The sequence below is a fragment of the Chelon labrosus genome, assembly GCF_963514085.1.
Source record: "Chelon labrosus genome assembly, chromosome: 14".
Classification (NCBI taxonomy): domain Eukaryota; kingdom Metazoa; phylum Chordata; class Actinopteri; order Mugiliformes; family Mugilidae; genus Chelon; species Chelon labrosus.
This window is the reverse complement of record NC_140347.1, coordinates 27,912,045-27,933,545: the sequence shown is the minus strand read 5'-3', so window position 1 is coordinate 27,933,545 and position 21,501 is coordinate 27,912,045. Positions and strand designations below refer to the sequence as shown.

At 43.6% G+C, this 21,501-nt stretch overlaps 2 protein-coding genes across 2 annotated transcripts; both read left to right on the top strand.

Moving 5' to 3' along the window:
* Positions 1 to 1,234: 1,234 nt before the first annotated feature.
* LOC311499876 (scavenger receptor cysteine-rich domain-containing protein DMBT1-like) lies at positions 1,235 to 7,280 on the top strand (the record flags this gene model as incomplete). The annotated part of the gene is made up of 5 exons (XM_084561012.1): positions 1,235 to 1,626; positions 1,782 to 1,822; positions 3,943 to 4,236; positions 4,336 to 4,650; positions 6,540 to 7,280. 5 exons carry the CDS (start codon positions 1,235 to 1,237, stop codon positions 6,941 to 6,943), a joined length of 1,446 nt encoding a protein of 481 aa, XP_084417138.1. The 3' UTR covers positions 6,944 to 7,280.
* Positions 7,101 to 18,726, top strand: LOC311499875 (scavenger receptor cysteine-rich domain-containing protein DMBT1-like; the record flags this gene model as incomplete). Its single annotated transcript, XM_084561011.1, has 8 exons — positions 7,101 to 7,272; positions 7,949 to 8,086; positions 8,428 to 8,616; positions 9,551 to 10,290; positions 10,534 to 10,717; positions 10,791 to 10,846; positions 10,932 to 11,132; positions 17,417 to 18,726. 8 exons carry the CDS (start codon positions 7,101 to 7,103, stop codon positions 17,843 to 17,845), a joined length of 2,109 nt encoding a protein of 702 aa, XP_084417137.1. The 3' UTR covers positions 17,846 to 18,726.
* Positions 18,727 to 21,501: the final 2,775 nt, after the last annotated feature.

The window sequence follows — 21,501 nt, the reverse complement described above, 5'->3', positions numbered from 1 at the left end:
CATAAATGACAGAGTACACATTCTGTGAAGGCACATTCTGTAAAAAAACTGGACGGCTGTGCAATGTGCAAATTCAACTTTAAAACACCGCTTTGAGTCATGACTGGAGGTACAAGGGGACAGGTGGTGATGTTTAGCAATGAGTGTCAGTGGTCACGTTCACCTCTCCCAACTTGCTCACAACAACTCTCCTTTTGATCTGTAGCTGATACCTTTGTGCCCATATATCACAGTTACTGTATAACACACTGCACGGCTGATTTGAAGCATTTTGTTAAAAAAAAAAATATTATTTTCTTTCATGTTGAATATCAGATTTTTTTTCTTTTTTTGAATAGTAACATGGGTATTGTGCAAAATGAAATCCTCTCTCATTCTTTAATGATTGATCAAAATGTCAACATATGTCCAGTTTGCAGTCCAAGTCCAAGGTGTCCATTTTTTTTTCATAACAATTGGATCCATACATGGTGCTTCTATCCGTTAGGTATTTCAGATATGGTTACGTTTTTATTTTAAATCCTGCGTTCTCTGTTTTAAAAGCCGCTCACACTTTGTGGATTTAAAAGGTAAGTAGAATGGACTTTTGGTTAAAAAGACAAAAATACAGTGAGTAGGTTCCTTTTCTTGCAGATAACTCAATACAACACCATTGGCTTGATGAAAATAAAAATACATGTTTCATACGGTTTTACTAACAGAATCTGACCCACTTTGAAGAAAATATGATCTTCACTTCTGCTGAAAAACTACACTTGGTTTTTCACTTGGTAATAGGTGAGTTTGTTTTTCCTAGTTCTTGTGGGCATAATTTTTTCTCTGTTTTTGGTTTACTTTTTGGCATACTCTCAAAACCACAGAAGAGACAAGAAAGTCTTAGCTTTTTTCATTACTGAAAGTGCCAAATACCCCTCTGAGTTGAATTGAAAATTTGACAAACTATAGTACTGACTGTTGTGTATTTGTATTTATTGGAGGATGTTTTAAATATTCAAATACCTGTACTGCTATGATTAATTTGAATAATTTGCTATATAATTCTGCTGCAGGTCTGCTGAGTCTACTGCTGCCCACAGGTCAGTATGTGTCATTCATGGCTCACGACTGAAAATGTGTATATCTTCAGTTAATAAGGTTCTCACAAACTGCTCTGAATTAAAACAAGAAAAAAAAGAAAAGAAAAGAAACAAATGGGTCACTTCTGTCACTGAGATCCAGTAGATGTGCAGCAATTATGCTTTCATTTCCAGAATGTGAAAAAATCAAGCTGACGGGGCCTTCGCGCTGCTCTGGCAGACTGGAGGTGTACTACAGAGAGAGCTGGGGGACGGTGTGTGACGATCACTGGAGCGTAACCAACGCCGAAGTGGTCTGTCGAGAGCTAAACTGCGGGACGGTTATTGAGGCCAAAGAAAGTGCCTTCTTTGGAGAGGGAATGGACGAGATCTGGCTGGATGATGTGCAGTGTACTGGTCATGAGTCCTCCATCCTCGAGTGTCCACACAGGCCGTTTGGGCAAAACAACTGTGGCCATGGTGAAGATGCCGGGGTCATCTGTTCAGGTAAGCCACTGTTTACTCACTTAACTTGGGAGCAACGTGCATTTGCTTTACTTCACACACTTTAGCAAATAGCATAATTTATAGTACCTTAGTTCAAGGAATTCTCAAGTATCTAAGTTTAAGTACATTATCCCTCTTGAATCTGTATAAATGTCATCATATTATAATATTAAATATAACTATAATCTATAATAAAACCTATTTTTCCTCTCCATTAAGTAAACAAGACACAAAATACACAGTGAGTGATAGATTTACTGGTAGGTGGGTTTTGTCACACATACGGTCAGCCTAACAAATTTCCAGTAATCTCCTTTCTGCTGAGCTAAGCTAATCAGCGCAATCTCTTCAACAGAACTCAACATTACAGACCACTGACTCAAGACCCATTATGTTTCAGAGCTCTTTCCTTGGATATTGTCTAGCAGTGAACGTGCAAACACAGAATTATTTCATACATTCAGCAATGTTTTAAAACCTTGCATCATAATTCAGTTCCCCAATTTGTACCAGGAAACTGCCTTGAAATGGGAAACTGCCAAGACAAATTAGGAAACAGCACAAAGGAGAAAAGCAGCTAGTGCAGCATTTACTGTATCTTATTACTGTATGAAGAAGCTGGAGATTGACGGTTTAAAGTACACAAGTAGGGCATTTCCTCTCTGCATTACATCAAAACAAGACTGATTTTTCTTCATTAAATTTATGACTGAGAACAGACACAGGTAAAAACTACGGGTAAAAACAGACTGCCGTTTCCTCAGACCCACTAACAATTCATTTACGCTCTCCCTCTTCTCAGTTGCCTTTGCAGTATTTTTCACCATGATGTGTCTCATAATGAATATTGTATTCTTATATTCTTTATATTTCACAGTGCTGAAACTTGCTGCATACACACCAAGCACACAGGTTTCCTATTAACCTCTATGAATAAATAGGAGCTGGTCCATTGTTCTTGGAAAACTCTCTGTGTCCACTTTTCTCCCATTTGACAAAGACATTTTGGTAATGACGGTGCCACGGAGGGTAATTTTGACAGCAAAAGAGCATGGGCAATAAATATTAATCACAATAAGAAAATTGCCATTTATGACACCAGAATGTGCCATCTGCAATTTTTTCTGGGCATCAGTAAATAAAAAAAGTCAGTCTGATCCTCACAACACATGTTTGTGGAAGTCTATGATGGCATGGACGTAAGAGTTTTCTGAGAGCCTCAGAAAAGGAGATGTTGTTGCTGCTCATCAAGGGGGAAAAGGTTACAAAACCTTTTGAATCCACAAATCACCAGTCAGACAGATTGTGAATGAATAGAAGAGATTTAAAACAACTGTTACCCTCCACAGGAGTGGTCGAACAACAAAGATCACTCCAAAAGCAAGACGCAGAATAGTCTGAGAGGCCACAAAGGACCCCAGGGTAAAGTCTGAGCAACTAAAGGCCTCTTTCACATTGCTAATGTTAATGTTCATGAACCCACAGTCAGGTGAGAACACTAAATGACCATGTGTGCATGGCAGAGTGGCAAGGAAATTGCATAGACGTAGGAAACGGAGACAGCACAGACACTACACAGACCCTAGCGCTGTAGCTGACATGCACCTCCTCAGAAATGTAACTATGCACCGTGGCAACGCAGACCACAAGAGCTGTGATTGGTTCACTTGGTAGTAGCGTGTTTCTGCTTTAGTATTTCCGGCTGCTTCTCCATCTCTGCAATTTTTTAATTGATTACTTTGGATCAATAAAGATGGAACACATCGAGGAAAGGTTAACATTTGTATGACTCGTCTTTGGCGAAATTTCGGAAAAAGTTTCAGTTGCCATTGTTGAAAGTGAAGCAGGAAGTAAAAACAAAAATTAACTCGACTGGCAAAAATTACACAGCGCCGACTAGTGTTTGGGTGGCGTATTTACAGAGCAAGCCAGACTTATGACTTATGAAGTATGACTGGCGCCAGCGCAGGATGCGTGCTTAGGTTACGGCGTCTATGTTCCGCAGTACTCTAAAAGAACCTTTAGAGCAATTTTTATCCAGAAATGGAGACAAACCTAAACGGTACAAAAACTCTTTATTGTTCATGCATAAGTCCCCGACTGTAACTAAAGGTAGCTTTAAGGTTGTAAGAATCAGCTTATTCTACAATGTCTGGCAGTAATATTTTGATCTAAGCATGCTCCCAGTCATGTTTATACTGACTGACATATTTCAATTCAAAACTTGTGTTTTTGTTTTATCTGAACTGAAATAACTGACATGTCTTTATAGACATTTCCCCAAGAATTTGAACAATGAAAGTTTGAACGTTTCACCTTATTATTCATCGTGGAGCATTTTCACATTTGTTTCAAGCAATTTAATTTGTTTCTTTTGTAGATCACGTGCGAATGCTCGACGGAACCAGTCGTTGTAACGGCAGAGTGGAAGTCTACCACGAAAACCAGTGGAAAAGAGTGTGCAGCAGCAGCTGGGGAAACGAAGAAGCCCAGGTGGTGTGCCGAGAGGTCGGCTGCGGCACACCTCTTGTTCAGAATGTATCACTGGATTTTGGAGAGACACAGAACCTGGCTGGAGTCAAAACAACCTGCTTTGGAAATGAGAGTTCTATCTCAGAGTGCAAACTTCAAGATTTCAAGGAAAGCTGCACTGATGCCACCCTTTTTTGTACCAGTAAGTCATGCATGTGCTCACACTATGACATTTTTAGATTGACTCCATCTTGGTTGACTTCTGAAGTAATATTAATAATAATTTTTCATTAATTTACAGACAGTAAACCAATTCGACTGGTAAATGGGACAGATCGGTGCTCTGGTCGAGTAGAAGTCTACCATGATGGACAGTGGGGAACAGTTTGCGATGACAGATGGGGGATGCCAGAAGCGACAGTCACATGCCGAGAGATGAACTGTGGGAATGCTCTCTCAGTCAAGCACAAGGCCTTCTTCGGCCAAGGTCAAGATCAAGTTTGGCTGGACGATATTGAGTGCACTGGTCATGAGAAGTCTCTTGCCGACTGTCCGCATAGAGGTTTTGGAGAACATGACTGTGACCACAATGAAGATGCTGGGGTTGTATGCTCAGGTAACACATTCGCTTGTACAAATTCCATTGATCAAAATTCTGATGACAAACCACTTACAACAATTATTAACTGCTTGTTTTCCAGAAAGTGTCAGACTGATCAATGGGACTGACAGCTGCTCTGGTAGAGTGGAGGTCAGACATGGTGACCGATGGGCAAAACTCTGTACAAATACCTGGACTGATAGAGAGGCTAAAATAGTGTGTAATGAACTTGAGTGTGGCGCTCCAAAAAAAAACCAAGAAGTCTTCAGTTTTGGTGACAGTGGACTCAGAGGGTTTACAAGTAGATGCTCTAGTAATGTGACTTCCATCAGCCAGTGTGCAATTGAAGAATATGCAGGGAGATGTGAAGGTGTTTCACTTTCATGTGCAGGTAAGACACAAAAGATGGGAATGTCCTGAGTTTTTGTTACACTAAAACATATTATGGACTCATATGCATTAATTATTTTCGAGGGACATACTGTCCTACAAAACAGATGAGATGAGAAAAAGGCCATTGATTTTGTTTCTCGAAATGAGTCATTTGAGATTGTAGCCCAATATGTCATCATAAGGGCGTGAGCACGCCCCATCTTTTTCCAGTAAACACAAGCAAAGATGTTGTTACACATGTAGTAAAGCTCATCTAACCAAAAGAAAAGTCAACAAACCAATTTGAAACATCTTTGGTGACTTTGAAGCTCAGTGTGGTGGCTCTGGCCATTGCCATCTTGGTGGTGCTAGCGATAAGGACTCAATTCATGTTTGATTGAAACCGACACTATGAGGATGGACACTAGAGGGTGACACGGGAATCAATTGTCGCTCCCATCCCATCCCAAGCCCACAAAAATACTCCCGACATATCCCGATCACGTGACTGCCCCCCCACCCCCCCAAAAAAAATCCTTTCCCGCAAAATCCCAAGAGAAAAACTCCCAAATCCCGTCCCAAGTTATCAGACTCTGTTGCCCAACTCTCCCCCCAGTAGCATGTTTGGTTAATCGTGGTCAAATCACTGAGGTTGCCTCGGAAATTTAGGCTACACTTAGGCTATACATGCATTACCTGCAGGCCTAGGCGATTTCATTCCGTAATTCCTAACGGAGAAAGGTTTGCCCACCTTTTTTATTTAATCTCTGGCTCCGTCCCGCTCCCGCCTGTACCGTGGGTCACGGTATTCCCGCGGGAGTCCCGAAAAATTGTCACCCTCTGATGGACACCTGACTCAGTTTAATAATCATCCTCAAGTGGCCACTTGGAGAACTGCAGTTTTAGGCTCTTCTGCCCTGGCTTCATTTTTCAGACCAGAAAGTTGTTGCTTGGTACAGACATGTAGACCTGTGTTTCCATGAACAGCTACATTGGATCTACTGCTATGTTTGCAGTAGAAATCAGATACCCACGACACCTATTGTGGAAAGAAATGTGGGCAGCAGCAACCTGTTGGTATAAACTGTAGGCCACTATTACTGCTACAATATATATTCACAATAACCATGGATCAAGCAAAGGGGCATAATTTAAAAACTTGAAGTGATAAACACACCAAGCACTAAACGGTAGACAAAGTGGCAACATAGTGGATATGTAGCCACCAAAGAGCCAAATGTTTCTCTCATGCATGAGTGGAGACCAAACGTAGAAATTAAAGGAGACTGAAACGTTCATCACGTGGCTGGTCTAAACCAATGTTAAAATTTCACGTCTGCTGAATTTGAAATGCTCACGTCAAATCAGTAGAAAAGGTTATTACATGTCAGTGCTGTGTTCAAAGCTTGGACATTTTGGAAACAGGAAAACAAGACACATTATAATTCTGAATGAGTTTAGAATGACAATTATTGACCATAGTGTTTAATGGAGGTTGTAAGTACTCTTAACGTGAGTTTATCTGTCCTCAGGTATCGCACCATTAAGGCTTGTTAATGGCGCTGACCGTTGCTCTGGCAGAGTGGAGGTTCTGCATTATGGCCAGTGGGGAACAGTGTGTGATGATGATTGGGACATCAGAGATGCACAGGTGGTGTGCAGAGCTGTGGACTGTGGAGCAGCTCTGACAGCCAAGTCTGGAGCCTTCTTTGGTCAAGGCCAAGGAAGCATTTGGCTGGATGATGTCAACTGTTTCGGTAATGAGACGTCCCTCTCGCACTGTCAACATTCCTCTCTCGGAGAAAATAACTGTGGCCATACAGAAGATGCCGGTGTGATTTGTTCAGGTATCATCTCAGTTATCGCTCAGTTGCATCAAGTCACACAGTGGCTGATTATTAATCAGTTATTTCTTCCTCGTGTATCCAACAAATGATTGCTCATTCTCCCTATTTTTCTTTCTAGCCACCGTTAGACTGATCAATGGGACTACCCAGTGCTCAGGCAGGGTGGAGATCCACAATGGTGGACACTGGTCACCAGTGTATAATATTAACTGGGGAACGAATGAAGCTACCGTGGTGTGCAGACAAATGAACTGTGGAGATCCTGTCAAGACCTCAGGATCATTTGGTCAAAGTGGAGATCTGAGAGGGTATAGGATCAGTTGTAACGGTACAGAAAGCTCACTCCCACAGTGCACACTAACAGACCATGCCAGGTCCAGCCAAGACCGTACTGAGGAGGCATCTGTCGAATGTACAGGTAAGACTTAACACTCAATAGAAATTTGACTTAGTACAAGCACACTGTAGCTATCATGCATGTATTTTCCTTTTTAAAAGAAGAGAAAACCTTTAGAATCTTCTTTTAAAAATCTAAAGTGTGTAATGCAGTGAATTTCAAGCCCAGTTGTACATAGTAGGCAAAAAGAGGGCCAGTAATGGGCAACTCCATGAGCCTACTTCTCACTTGATGGATTACTGCTAACCCACTTAAGAGTAAAATATACTAAATAATAAGGCAGGTTATGATGTAGGCCGTTACTAACTTGTGAACCACAAATTGTTACTAGTGTTGTCCTACATCCACCCCTTGCGCCACTCCAGTTCAACCCACTTGTCCAAATATGGTCTCTTCTGACTCCAAAGAAAACGGAATGGTCACAACTGAAAGTACAGTGTACCAGTGTACAACCAATTGTGCAGTGTACCACAAATGGAGACATTAGCACACAACGATGCTGAGGTAGAACCACAGCAGAAATATAACAACTTTACACTTTTAGGGAATATCAGCTTTGACTAATTAAGTGCACACATCTAAACAAACACCAACAAACAGGATATAGTACAAAAAAAGTGAATTTCAATAAGACATCCCCAGTGTGGTGTGCTAAGATGAATTCCGTGTACATTAAGGTAACAACTGTCCTCTCCAGGAACTGCAAGGTTAACTGATGGGCCCAATCGTTGTGCTGGAAGAGTGGAGTTCTACGATAAAGACCAGTGGGGGAATGTGTGCGGTGAATCCTGGGACATCAATGATGCCATGGTGGTGTGCAGGCAGCTGAACTGTGGTAGAGCTCATACGATTACCACTACAGATGTGTATGGACAGGGTTCAGGGCAGACATGGATTGGTCAAATTGAATGCAATGGGATGGAATCTACACTGAATCAGTGCCCACAAAGACCATTTAGAGACAGTACTTGCAACATTCCCTCAGTTGCTGGTGTTGTCTGCACAGGTAAGAGAAAACCTATACAAAAAATGTTGAAAGATATTGTCCCATTTGTTGTTCTAGATATCAGACAAGATCTTCTTAATACAGCTCTTTTGCAGTTTTGTTAAAGGTATTGTCGTTTTTCTTTGACTGGCATATCTGTGGCTACATTTTTAGTTTGCTTGACTTCACAGGAAGCTTGGAGGTCCGTCTGGGAAATGGTAGGGATGAGTGCTCTGGAAGAGTAGAGGTCCGACATGGAGAAGTGTGGCAAACAGTGTGTGACGCAGACTGGACCCAGAGCAAAGCCGAGGCGGTGTGTCAGCTGCTGGAGTGTGGGCACGCTGTGAGCGCTCCAGGCAGGGCCCATTTCGGGCAAGGCAGTGGGTCAGTAGTGGAGGCTAGCAGCTCATGCTTTGAAAACGTGACATCTCTTAAGGAATGCTCGCTCAGGGGATTCAGAACAGCGACGTGTGGACATGAACATGATGCTAGTGCTTTGTGTTCAGGTAAAACTATTTCAATTACTGGATATGTTGAAAAATGTTCACACACAACTGGGCAAAAAAAAATGTTGTACAAGATGTTCTCTCTATTTATAATTAAATATTAGGGGAAATGTCCCACAGGTAAGGCACAGATGCACCCAGTGACGGCTCCTTTGCTGTAACGAGTTGATTTCCCCTAGTTGATTCCCCCCCCCAAAAAAAAATCCTGTCCCTCAAAATCCCAAGAGAAAGACTCCCAAATCCCGTCCCGCTCCCTGTGTTGTTGTCTAAAGTTATCAGACTCTGTTGCCCAACTCTCCCCCCAGTAGCATGTTTGGTTAATCGCGGTCAAATTACCGAGGTTGCCTCGGAAATTTAGGCTACACTTAGGCTATACATGCATTACCTGCTGGCCTGGGCGATGTCATTACGTAATTCCTAACAGTTTTAGGCAAAGGGGCACAATTTAAAAACTTGAAGTGACAAACACACCAAGCACTAAACGGTAGACAAAGTGGCAACATAGTGGATATGTAGCCACCAAAGAGCCAAAAATTTCTCTCATGCATGAGTGGAGACCAGACGTAGAAATTAAAGGAGACTGAAATGTTCATCACGTGGCTGGTCTAGACGAATGTTAAAATTTCTCATCTGCTGAATTTGAAATGCTAAGATTATTACATGTCAGTGCTGTGTTCAAAGCTTGGACATTTTGGAAACAGGAAAACAAGACACATTATAATTCTGAATGAGTTTAGAATGACAATTATTGACCATAGTGTTTAATTTAGGTTGTAAGTACTCTTAACATGAGTTTATCTGTCTTCAGGTATCACACCATTAAGGCTTGTTAATGGCGCTGACCGTTGCTCTGGCAGAGTGGAGGTTCTGCATTATGGCCAGTGGGGAACAGTGTGTGATGATGAGTGGGACATCAGAGATGCACAGGTGGTGTGCAGAGCTGTGGACTGTGGAGCAGCTCTGACAGCCAAGTCTAGAGCCTTCTTTGGTCAGGGCCAAGGAAGTATTTGGCTGGATGATGTCAACTGTTTCGGTAATGAGACGTCCCTTTTGCGCTGTCAACATTCTTCTCTTGGAGAAAATAACTGTGGCCATGCAGAAGATGCCGGTGTGATTTGTTCAGGTATCATCTCAGTTATCGCTCAGTTGCATCAAGTCACACAGTGGCTGTTATTAATCAGTTATTTCTTCCTCATGTATCCAACAAATGATTGCTCATTCTCCCCTTTTTTCTTTCTAGCTACCGTTAGACTGATCAATGGGACTACCCAGTGCTCAGGCAGGGTGGAGCTCCACAATGGTGGACACTGGTCACCAGTGTATAGTATTAACTGGGGAATGAATGAAGCTACCGTGGTGTGCAGACAAATGAACTGTGGACATCCTGTCAAGACCTCAGGATCATTTGGTCAAAGTGGAGATCTGAGAGGGTATAGGATCAGTTGTAACGGTAGAGAAAGCTCACTCACACAGTGCACACTAATTGACTACGCCAGGTCCACCCAAGACCGTATTGAGGAGGCATCTGTCGAATGTACAGGTAAGACTTAACACGCAATAGACATTTGAGTTAGTACAAGCACACTGTATCTATTATGCATGTATTTTCCTTTTTAAAAAAGACAAAACTTTCATAATCTTCTTTTAAAAATCTAGTGTGTAATGGAGTGAATTTCAAGCCCAGTCATACATAGCAGGCAAAAAGTTGGCCAGTAGTATTGATATGTGATTGTCTCCATCTTGGTTGGCTTCTGAAGTAATATTAATAATAATTTTTCCTTATTTACAGAGGGTAAACCAATTCGACTGGTGAATGGGACCAATCGGTGCTCCGGTCGAGTGGAAATCTACCATGATGGACAGTGGGGAACAGTTTGCGACGACAAATGGGGGATGCCGGAAGCGACAGTCACATGCCGAGAGATGAACTGTGGGAATGCTCTCTCAGTCAAGCACAAGGCCTTCTTTGGCAGAGGTCAAGATTAAATTTGGCTGGACGATATTGTGTGCACTGGTCACGAGAAGTCTCTTGCTGACTGTCCGCATAGAGGTTTTGGACAACATGGCTGTGACCACAATGAAGATGCTGGCGTTGTATGCTCAGGTAACACATTTGCTTATATGAATTCCGTTGATCAAAATTCTGATGACAAACCACTTACAACAATTATTAACTGCTTGTTTTCCAGAAAATGTCAGACTGGTCAATGGGACTGACAGCTGCTCTGGTAGAGTGGAGGTCAAACATGGTGACCAATGGGGAAAACTTTGTACAAACACCTGGACCGATGAAGAGGCTAAAATTGTGTGTAATGAACTTCAGTGTGGCTCTCCAGACCAAACCCAAGAAGTCTTCAGGTTTGGTGACAGTGGACTCAGAGGATTTACAAGTAGATGCTCTAGTAATGTGACTTCCATCAGCCAGTGTGCAATTGAAGAACACACAGGGAGATGTGAAGGCGTTTCACTTTCATGTGCAGGTAAGACACAAAAGATGGGAATGTCCTGAGTTTTTGTTACACTAAAACATAGTATGGACTCATATGCATTCATTCTTTTCGAGGGACATACTGTCCTACAAAACAGATGAGATGAGAAAAAGGCCATCTCCTACAATTATTCCTTTCTCCATTGATCAAAAAGAGTTTCTCGAAATGAGCCATTTGAGTTTACAGCACCATATGTCATCATAAGGGCATTGTTAGGGAGGAATTTATGGTGATGCCGATGAAGAAGAAGAAGAAGTACCAGAGTCTTGTATGTCTTATGCGGAAGGAGTTTATTTAGGCTCGATCGAGGACTAGGCTCGATCGAGGAGAACCGAAGATTCGTCATCACAACGTAAGTGCATGAGTCCACCTCAAATTCTAAGGGACAAACTGTAAGCTCAGATTCTTATACTAGAAAGGTGGGCCGAGGCAACAAAGGGGAGATGTGTCAATATCCCATTGGCTATTATACATGATGATACATGATATAAACATGAAGATAAGGACTCACACCAACTAGGAAATACAAATTGTCAGACAGTGACTAAGGACATTATCATCCAACTCCACAGCTGTGCCTGTAGACAGCCAGGCAGTGAGATTGAAGGCGCCAAAAGAGGGACCATGGCCTTGGCATGTTCCTCAGAGAGAAAATAGGGCAGATAACTGACCCCAGCAGTAATCTAACATTAACTACACAAACTATCTATAGGGAAGAGAAATTATTCTCTAACAGACATGAGCACGCCCCATCTTTTTCCAGTAAAGACAAGCAAGGAATGTTGTTATACATGTAGTAACTCTCATCTAAAGGCTCATCAGATAAACCACAAGGCACAATTCATGTTTGATTGATACTGACAACATGACGATGGACGCCTGACGCAGTTATTTATAATATTTTCCTTTTTAAAAGAAGAGAAAACTTTTATATTTTTCTTTTAAAAATCTAAAGTGTGTAATGGAGTGAATTTCAAGTCCAGTCGTACATAGTAGGCAAAAAAGGGGGCCAGTAGTGGGCGACTCCACGGACAGATTGTAAATAAGCCATTGATAGAATGAACCTTCTTCTCACTTGACGTATTACTACTAACCTACTTACAGTTAAACAGACTAAATTACAAGCCAGGTTATGATTTAGGCTGTTACTAACTTGTGAACCACAAATTGGTACTTGCGTTGTCTTAGATCCACCCCTTGCGCCACTCCAACTCCACCCACTTGTCCAGACATCATCACTTCTGACTCCAAAAGAAACCAGAATGGGCACAACTGAAATGCAGACCTCTAATCTTCAAAATGGAAATTCACAAACCAGTGCACAACCAATTGTGCAGTGAACCAAAAATTGACACAGTAGGACACTATGGTGCTGAGGTAGAACCACAGCAGAAATATAACATCTTTACACTTTTAGGGAATATCAGCTTTGACTAAATTAAGATTCCACATGTACGCTTTAGTCAGATATATGTATCTATGACAGATGTATGTTTATCTCGTGTCTCCTGCTGATCTCTTCTCTCTCTTTTCTGTCTGTACCCTGCTGGCCTTAGGCAGATGGTTCCCTCCATATGAGCTGGGTCCTTCTCAAGGTTTCTTCCTATTAAAAAGGAGGTTTTCCTTGCCACTGTTGCCTTCAGGCTTGCTCTGGGGGTTTCAGGCCGGGTTTTGTAAAGCGTCTTGAGACGATTTATATTGTTATTGACACTATACACTACCGGTCAAAAGTTTTAGAACACCCTCATTTTCCCAGTTATTTATTGCAATTCAAGTCGTGCAAGTCCAATAAATAGCTTGAAATAGTACAAAGGTAAGTACTGAACAGCCAGAGGTTAAAAAAAAAGGTTTGGTTACCGAAATCTGAAAAATAATGTACATTTCAGAATTATACAAAAAGGCCTCTTTCAGGGAACACGAAGTGGGTTAACAATTTAAAGCTGTTCTGCAGCAATGAAGGTTGAATCACCTTGAAAGTTCCAACTTTTCTTGGTTACTTACAACCCCCTCTGTCTGCATAAAAGCAGTGTTGGAACACACTGTGGTACCAAGAAGGCTACAAAGCGAAACATCTCCCATCCTTTGGAAAATTGGATCACGCCGCTGTCTTTCTCATGCATAAATATAAACAAAGGCTGAAGCAGGAACCCCCTACAGTGAGAGAAGTGACGCGTTGAACAGATCAATCGGGGGCCGCTCTGCAGGGTGCACTGGATTCAGCCGACTGGGACATGTTTTACAGCAGTGCGGGTGGAGATATCGAGGAGTTTACGGAAGCGGTTGTGGGATTTATCATAGACATATATACATAGACGCCTCATTGAGCGCTGCCGCCTACTGGAGCGGCGTGCCTACAGGGCGGCCATCTTGGAACAGGGCCACTCACTCCTACAGTGCATTACATCTATGGAGGAATGGTGTTTCTACACAATAAAAGTGATCATAAATCGCTCAGTTGAAGTCCGGCATCTTTTCTTTACAATCTTCTGACAGAGGCTAGTCTGCTGATAACATTAAGTAGAATTTGTATTTGGGTAGTAAAACCATATTTTTTATCATAGCTACATGTGTGACGTTTTTAACAAATCATACGTTTGGAAATCGGTCCAAAATTCAGCGAATAATCCTACTTTGAGATTGAGGAGTACCTCTTTCCTTCGTAGGTTCATGCACCGCTGCCTCTGCTAGCCCTGTACCAAGATGGCGGCGCTTTAGGCACGTCCCTCCACAGTCGATGCGGCGTCTATGTATATATGTCTATGGGATTTATCGGAAAAGTTGTGGATGATACCACGCCAAGGAGAACCATCAAGACTTTTCCCAACCAGAAGCCGTGGGTGGATCGATCTGTCCGCGACGCTCTGCGTTCCCGCACCGCTGCCTCACCTCTGGGAACATGGAGCAATACAAGTCGGCCTCTTACAGTATTCGCAGAGCGGTGAAAGAGGCAAAACACCGCTACGGCCAAAGACTGGAGAAACTGATGGAACAGTCTGATTCCAGGGGACTGTGGCAGGGACTATGCACCATCACGGACTAGAAAGCAGCACCCACCCCGTGAGTGCCGACGCTTCTCTGGCTGACGAACTGAACAACTTTTTTGCGCGCTTTGAGTCGGGAAACCGACTGCCCGCTGCGCTCTCAGCCAGAAGGGAGGACACACTCACTGTGACGGAGCGCCACGTGAGGAGGGTGTTTAAAAGTGTGAACACCAGGAAAGCGGCTGGACCAGACGGAATTAGTGGGCGTGTCCTCAAACCTGCGCTGATCAGCTGGCACCTGTGTTTACAATGATATTCAACCTCTCACTCAGACAGTGTGTGATCCCAACCTGCTTTAAGAAGTCCATAATAGTCCCTGTCCCAAAGAAACCACACCCCAGCAGCTCCAATGACTTCAGGCCCATAGCCCTCACCTCCACACTGCCCGCCACCCCGGATCCACTACAGTTTGCATACCGGCCGGACAGATCTACAAACAACGCCATAACCTTCCTCCTCCACATACCCTCTCCCATGTGGACACTGGTAAGGGAAACTATGTGAGAGTGCTGTTTGTTGACTACAGCTCAGCATTTAATACCATAGTCCCCTCCAGACTGGCCTCTAAGCTGCATGACCTGGACCTGGACTCCTCCCTGTGCAGGTGGATCTACAGCTTCCTGACCGGCAGACCACAGGTGGTCCGAGTGGGTCACCACACTTCAGCCCCCCTGACTCTCAAAACTGGATCCCCCCAGGGCTGTGTGCTCAGCCCTCTGCTGTACTCGCTGTACACACACAACTGCGAGGCCACTTCAGACTCCAACATCATCCTCAAGTTTGCTGACGACACCCCTGTTGTAGGACTAATCTCCCACGACGACGAGACAGCCTACAGGAGGGAGGTGTCCCAGCTGGAGGACTGGTGCCGGGAGAACCACCTCCTGCTGAACGTCAGGACTTCAGTTGTGGACTTCAGCAGGAAACAGCACCACTTATTATCTGCGGCTCTGAGGTGGAAAGAGTGGACACCTTCAGATACCTGGGAGTGACCATCTCACAGGACCTGTCATGGACTCATCACCTGAACACAATCGTGAAGAAGGCCAGACAGCGTCTCCACCTCCTCAGACACCTCAGAGACTTTAAGCTCCCTCTCAAGGTGCTCAGGAACATTTACACCTGCACCATCGAGAGCATCTTGTGAAGGGAGCATCACCACCTGGATGGGAAACTGCACCAGGCAGGACTTCCTGGCCCTCAAAAGGGTGGTCCGTTCAGCGGAGCGGACCATCAGAACCCCCCTCCCCAACCTGCAGGACATTTATACCAAACGTTGCAGGTTAAGGGCCAAGAAGATCCTGAAACAACCCAGTCACCCCGGACACTCTCTCTTCTCTCTACTGCCATTAGGCCGGCGTTTCCGATGCCTGAGGACAAAGACTGAGAGGCTGATGAAGAGTTTCTATCCATATGCCGTCCGCCTGCTCAACTCTTGAGTCTTACAGTCTATATTTTATTCTATATTACAGTCTATATTTTTATTCTATTTCTCTTGGTGTGCATTACACTTATATTGCATAACTTGTGTGTAAACTACTGTTTTACTGTAGTACTTATATTTTTTTACTACTGGCTGCAGGTACAAGAATACATTTCACTGTGCATTGTACTATGTGTAACTGTGCATGTGACAAATAAAACCTATTCATCTATCTATCTATCTATCTATCTATCTATCTATCTATCGACCGACCGACCGACCGACCGACCGACTGACCGACCGACCTACCTACCTACCGACCCTCATGAGTATCAGGTGAACAGTATTATACTGCAGAAAGTAGTGTGTTGCTACAAAAATGGCGAGAAAAAGGCAATTACCAATGGAAGAGAGACAGACCATCGTAACACTTAAAAATGTAGGTCTTTCCTACAGGGAAACTGCAAAGAAAGTCAAGGTGGCAGTGAGTACAGTTTTCTTCACCATCAAAAGGCACTCAGAAACTGGGGGAAACTCTGGCAGGAAGAGATCTGGCAGACCCAAAGCCACAACTGAATCAGAGGACAAGTTTCTGAGAGTTAACAGCTTGCGTGATAGGCGGCTCACAGGACAACAGCTTCAAGCACAGCTTAATAGTGGTCGTAGTAAGCAAGTCTCAGTTTCAACTGTGAAGAGAAGACTTAGAGCTGCAGGTTTGACAGGACGAGTTGCAGCAAGAAAGCCATTACTAAGATGTCAGAATAAGACAAAGAGGCTCGCCTGGGCCATGAAACACCGCCATTGGACTACTGAAGACTGGAAAAAGGTATTATGGACTGATGAATTAAAATTTCAAATCTTCGGTTCATCACGCAGGATCTTTGTATACCGTCGAGTAGGTGAGAGGATGGTTCCACAGTGTGTGACATCAACTGTCAAACATGGAGGAGGAAGTGTGATGGTCTGGGGCTGTTTTGCTGGATATAGGGTCAGTGACTTGTACAGGGTGAGTGACACCCTGAACCAAAACGGCTACCACAGCATTCTGCAGCGCCATGCAATACCCTCTGGTATGCGCCTAGTTGGTCAGAGGTTCATCCTACAGCAAGATAATGAACCAAAACACAAGTCCAAGCTATGCCAGAACTACCTCAGGAAAAAAGAACAAGATGGTAAGCTTGAAAACATGGAGTGACCAGCACAGTCTGCAGACTTAAACCCCATCGAGCTGGTTTGGGATGAACTGGACAGAAGAGTGAAAGCCAAGCAACCTACAAGTGCCACACATTTATGGGAACTTCTGCAACAGACTTGGGAAGAACTTTCTGAAAAATGTTTGATTTCTATTGTAGAAAGAATGCCACGAGTGTGTTCAGCAGTTATATCTGCCAAAGGTGGCTACTTTGATGAGTCAAATACATTTTGGTCTATAAATTGATTCCATGATTTCTTTTTCAACTCAAATTGCTTATTTGTTCTATGCTTTCGTTTCAGAGTGGAATGAGACACTAAACTGAATTATTTTCAGTAAAAACTGGAAAAAGTGTGGTGTTCTAAAACGTTTGACCGGTGGTGTAAATAAAATTGAATTGAATTGAATCTAACTAAATAAGTGCACACATCTAAACAAACACCAACAAACAGGATATACAGTACAAAAAAGTGAATTTCAACATCCCCAGTGTGCTGCGCTAAGTTGAATTCTGTGTACATTAAGGTAACAACTGTCCTCTCCAGGAACTGTGAGGTTAACCGATGGGCCCAATCGTTGTGCTGGAAGAGTGGAGTTCTACGATAAAGGCCAGTGGGGGAATGTGTGCGGTGAATCCTGGGACATCAATGATGCCATGGTTGTGTGCAGGCAGCTGAACTGTGGTAGAGCTCATACGATTACCACTACAGATGTGTATGGACAGGGTTCAGGGCAGACATGGATTGATCAAATTGAATGCAATGGGATGGAGTCTACACTGAATCAGTGCCCACAAAGACCATTTAGAGACAGTACTTGCAACACTTCCTCAGTTGCTGGTGTTGTCTGCACAGGTAAGAGAAAACCTATACAAAAAATGTTGAAAGATATTGTCACATTCGTTGTTCTAGATATCAGACAAAATCTTTTCAATACAGTTCTTCTGCAGTTTTGTTAAAGGTATTGTTGTTTTTCTTTGACTGGCATATCTGTTGCTACATTTTTAGTTTGCTTGACTTCACAGGAAGCTTGGAGGTCCGTCTGGCAAATGGTAGGGATGAGTGCTCTGGAAGAGTAGAGGTCCGACATGGAGAAGTGTGGCAAACAGTGTGTGACTCAGACTGGACCCAGAGCAAAGCCGAGGTGGTGTGTCAGCTGCTGGAGTGTGGGCACGCTGTGAGCGCTCCTGGCAGGGCCCATTTCGGGCAAGGCAGTGGGTCAGTAGTGGAGGCTAGCAGCTCATGCTTTGAAAACGTGACTTCTCTTAAGCAATGCTCACTCAGGGGATTCAGAACAGCGATGTGTGGACATGAACATGATGCTAGTGCTTTCTGTTCAGGTAAAACTATTTCAATTACTGGATATGTTGAAAAATGTTCACACACAACTGGGCAAAAAAAATGTTGCACAAGATGTTCTCTCTATAATTAAATATTAGGGGAAATGTCCCACAGGTAAGGCACAGATGCACCCAGTCTACAGCTCCTTTGCTGTAACTAGTTGATTTCCAACAAGGCTGTCTTTCTGTAATCGTATTGAAAGCAGGACCTACTGTATATGAGTGAATGTAACCTTACTATTATCAGTCGATTCTGTACTTGCCATAGTGCATGTTTTGACTCCTTGCTGCAAGGTAAACTTTTGAATTAGACTCCAGTGACACTGTAATTCTTGATGAAAGAACTCCCGTAATATAACATTATTTGAGAAAGTAGTGTGAGTAGTTGGGGCCAGCAACTGATTGGTCATTTCTGCTTTCATATGCAGCACCGCTTCGGTTGGTGGGTGGCTCAAGTCAATGTTCTGGAAGAGTGGAGATCTTCTATAAAGGCCAGTGGGGAACTGTGTGCGACGATGAATGGGGAATGAGCAACGCTGATGTAGTGTGCAGGCAACAAGGTTGCGGCCATGCTGTTGCAGCCCCCACTAGTGCCCATTTTGGTAGAGGCTCTGGTCCAATATGGCTGGATAATGTCGAATGTGCAGGCACAGAGTCCGCTCTCACACAGTGTACACATCCTGGCTTTGGAGAAAATAACTGTGGGCACGGTGAAGACACAGGCGTTATCTGTTCAGGTAAGAAGCATGGTTCATGATCAGATCAGAGTAACTCCAGTGGCTGCAATGACCAAGCTTACCATATTATCTTTTTCAGGTGCTCTACAGAAGCCCCAAATCACAATAAGTCCTGGTCCTGAGGTATTCTGGGGTGACAAAGTTGAAATCACTTGTACTGTAATAACAGAACACATGGGTGGGACATTCGTCCTGAAAAATACCCAAGGGTCATTTAAAAAGGAGACATTTTCCGATCATGAAAGTGCAACATTTATTTTACCTTCTGTGGAATTCAGCCAAAGGGGGTCGTACTTCTGTGAATATCAAATGAAAATTCCCAACCAAGTCATCAATTATCCTCAAGGAAATACTGCTGATCTCTCTGTCACAGGTCAGTAACTTTGTGTTCTCTTTGTGTTCTCTTGAAAAAAAGATTTCTGTCACCCATGGCAGCACCTTCACCATCTCTTGCTCTATTTATTCCAAATACAATGGAGGGGTCTTCTATCTGACAAACTCTAAAATGAAAACCAATGAATCAAAGCATGCAATTAGCCATTCTGTCTTCTACCTGGCATACTTTGAATGAGGGTATAGGATCAGTTGTAACGGTAGAGAAAGCTCACTCACACAGTGCACACTAATTGACTATGCCAGGTCCACCCAAGACCGTATTGAGGAGGCATCTGTCGAATGTACAGGTAAGACTTAACACGCAATAGACATTTGAGTTAGTACAAGCACACCGTATCTATTATGCATATATTTTCCTTTTTAAAAAAGACAAAACTTTCATAATCTTCTTTTAAAAATCTAGTGTGTAATGGAGTGAATTTCAAACCCAGTCATACATAGCAGGCAAAAAGGGGGCCAGTAGTATTGATTTGTGATTGTCTCCATCTTGATTGGCTTCTGAAGTAATATAAATAATAATTTTTCATTACTTTACAGACAGTAAACCAATTCGACTGGTAAATGGGACCAATCGGTGCTCCGGTCGAGTGGAAATCTACCATGATGGACAGTGGGGAACAGTTTGCGACGACAAATGGGGGATGCCGGAAGCGACAGTCACATGCCGAGAGATGAACTGTGGGAATGCTCTCTCAGTCAAGCACAAGGCCTTCTTTGGCAGAGGTCAAGATCAAATTTGGCTGGACGATATTGAGTGCACTGGTCATGAGAAGTCTCTTGCTGACTGTCCGCATAGAGGTTTTGGACAACATGACTGTGACCACAATGAAGATGCTGGCGTTGTATGCTCAGGTAACACATTTGCTTATATTAATTACGTTGATCAAAATTCTGATGACAAACCACTTACAACAGTTATTCACTGCTTGTTTTCCAGAAAATGTCAGACTGGTCAATGGGACTGACAGCTGCTCTGGTAGAGTGGAGGTCAAACATGGTGACCAATGGGGAAAACTCTGTACAAATACCTGGACCGATGAAGAGGCTAAAATTGTGTGTAATGAACTTCAGTGTGGCTCTCCACACAAAACCAAAGAAGTCTTCAGTTTTGGTGACAGTGGACTCAGAGGGTTTACAAGTGGATGCTCTGGTAATGTGACCTCCATCAGCCAGTGTGCAATTGAAGAACACACAGGGAGATGTGAAGGTGTTTCACTTTCATGTGCAGGTAAGACACAAAAGATGGGAATGTCCTGAGTTTTTGTTACACTAAAACATAGTATGGACTCATATGCATTAATTCTTTTCGAGGGACATACTGTCCTACAAAACAGATGAGATGAGAAAAAGGCCATCTCCTACATTCATTCCTTTCTCCATTGATCAAAAAGAGTTTCTCGAAATTAGCCATTTGAGTTTGCAGCCCCATATGTCATCGTAAGGGCATGAGCACGCCCCATCTTTTTCGTCCCTTTCGGACCGCTCTTTTGATTTCACCGTACTGTCCTCGGGAGGGGGCAGGCAGGCCGAGCGCCAGAGTTTGTGTGTCCCCTGACAATAGGGGAAGCAGCCGTACGACCCACTCCGACCCCGGCAAGCCGCATGCCGTTGCCTCGAACATCTCCAGAAATGTTTGTGGATCATTGAGTGCTGACATCTTATGGAGCGTGAGTCCGGCATGCGAGGGGGCTGGTGACGCTGCCCCTGCCCGATTCACCATCACTTCCAGTAGTTGGGTCTGTCTCTCTGCCTGGCACTGGAGTGCTGCCAGCTGTTGCCTGCTGAGCACAGCCTGGTCCCGGTTCATCGCAGCAACCTCCGCCAGCATTTGTGCAAGCGTAGTTATTGGTCGCTGTGGCTCCGTCATCTCGTCTTTTCCTCCTGCTAAAAGTACGTTGGGCGCCAATGTGGCGTAGCCTGATGCCACTGTGAGTTCTTCAGCAGAGAATCAATCAGAGAGCGATGACGTTTTAGTTGTTTTATTTCAGATCACAACACATTCACACATCATTCGGTGTCCCTCTCTGTGTTGTGTCTGGTCTTCCTCCCTCATGGCCAGCACGCCACTTTGTTAATAGGAGAGAGTGATTAGTCCAGCAGGATGCAGGTGTGCCAATCACTCTCACCTGGCGCTGCTCTCCT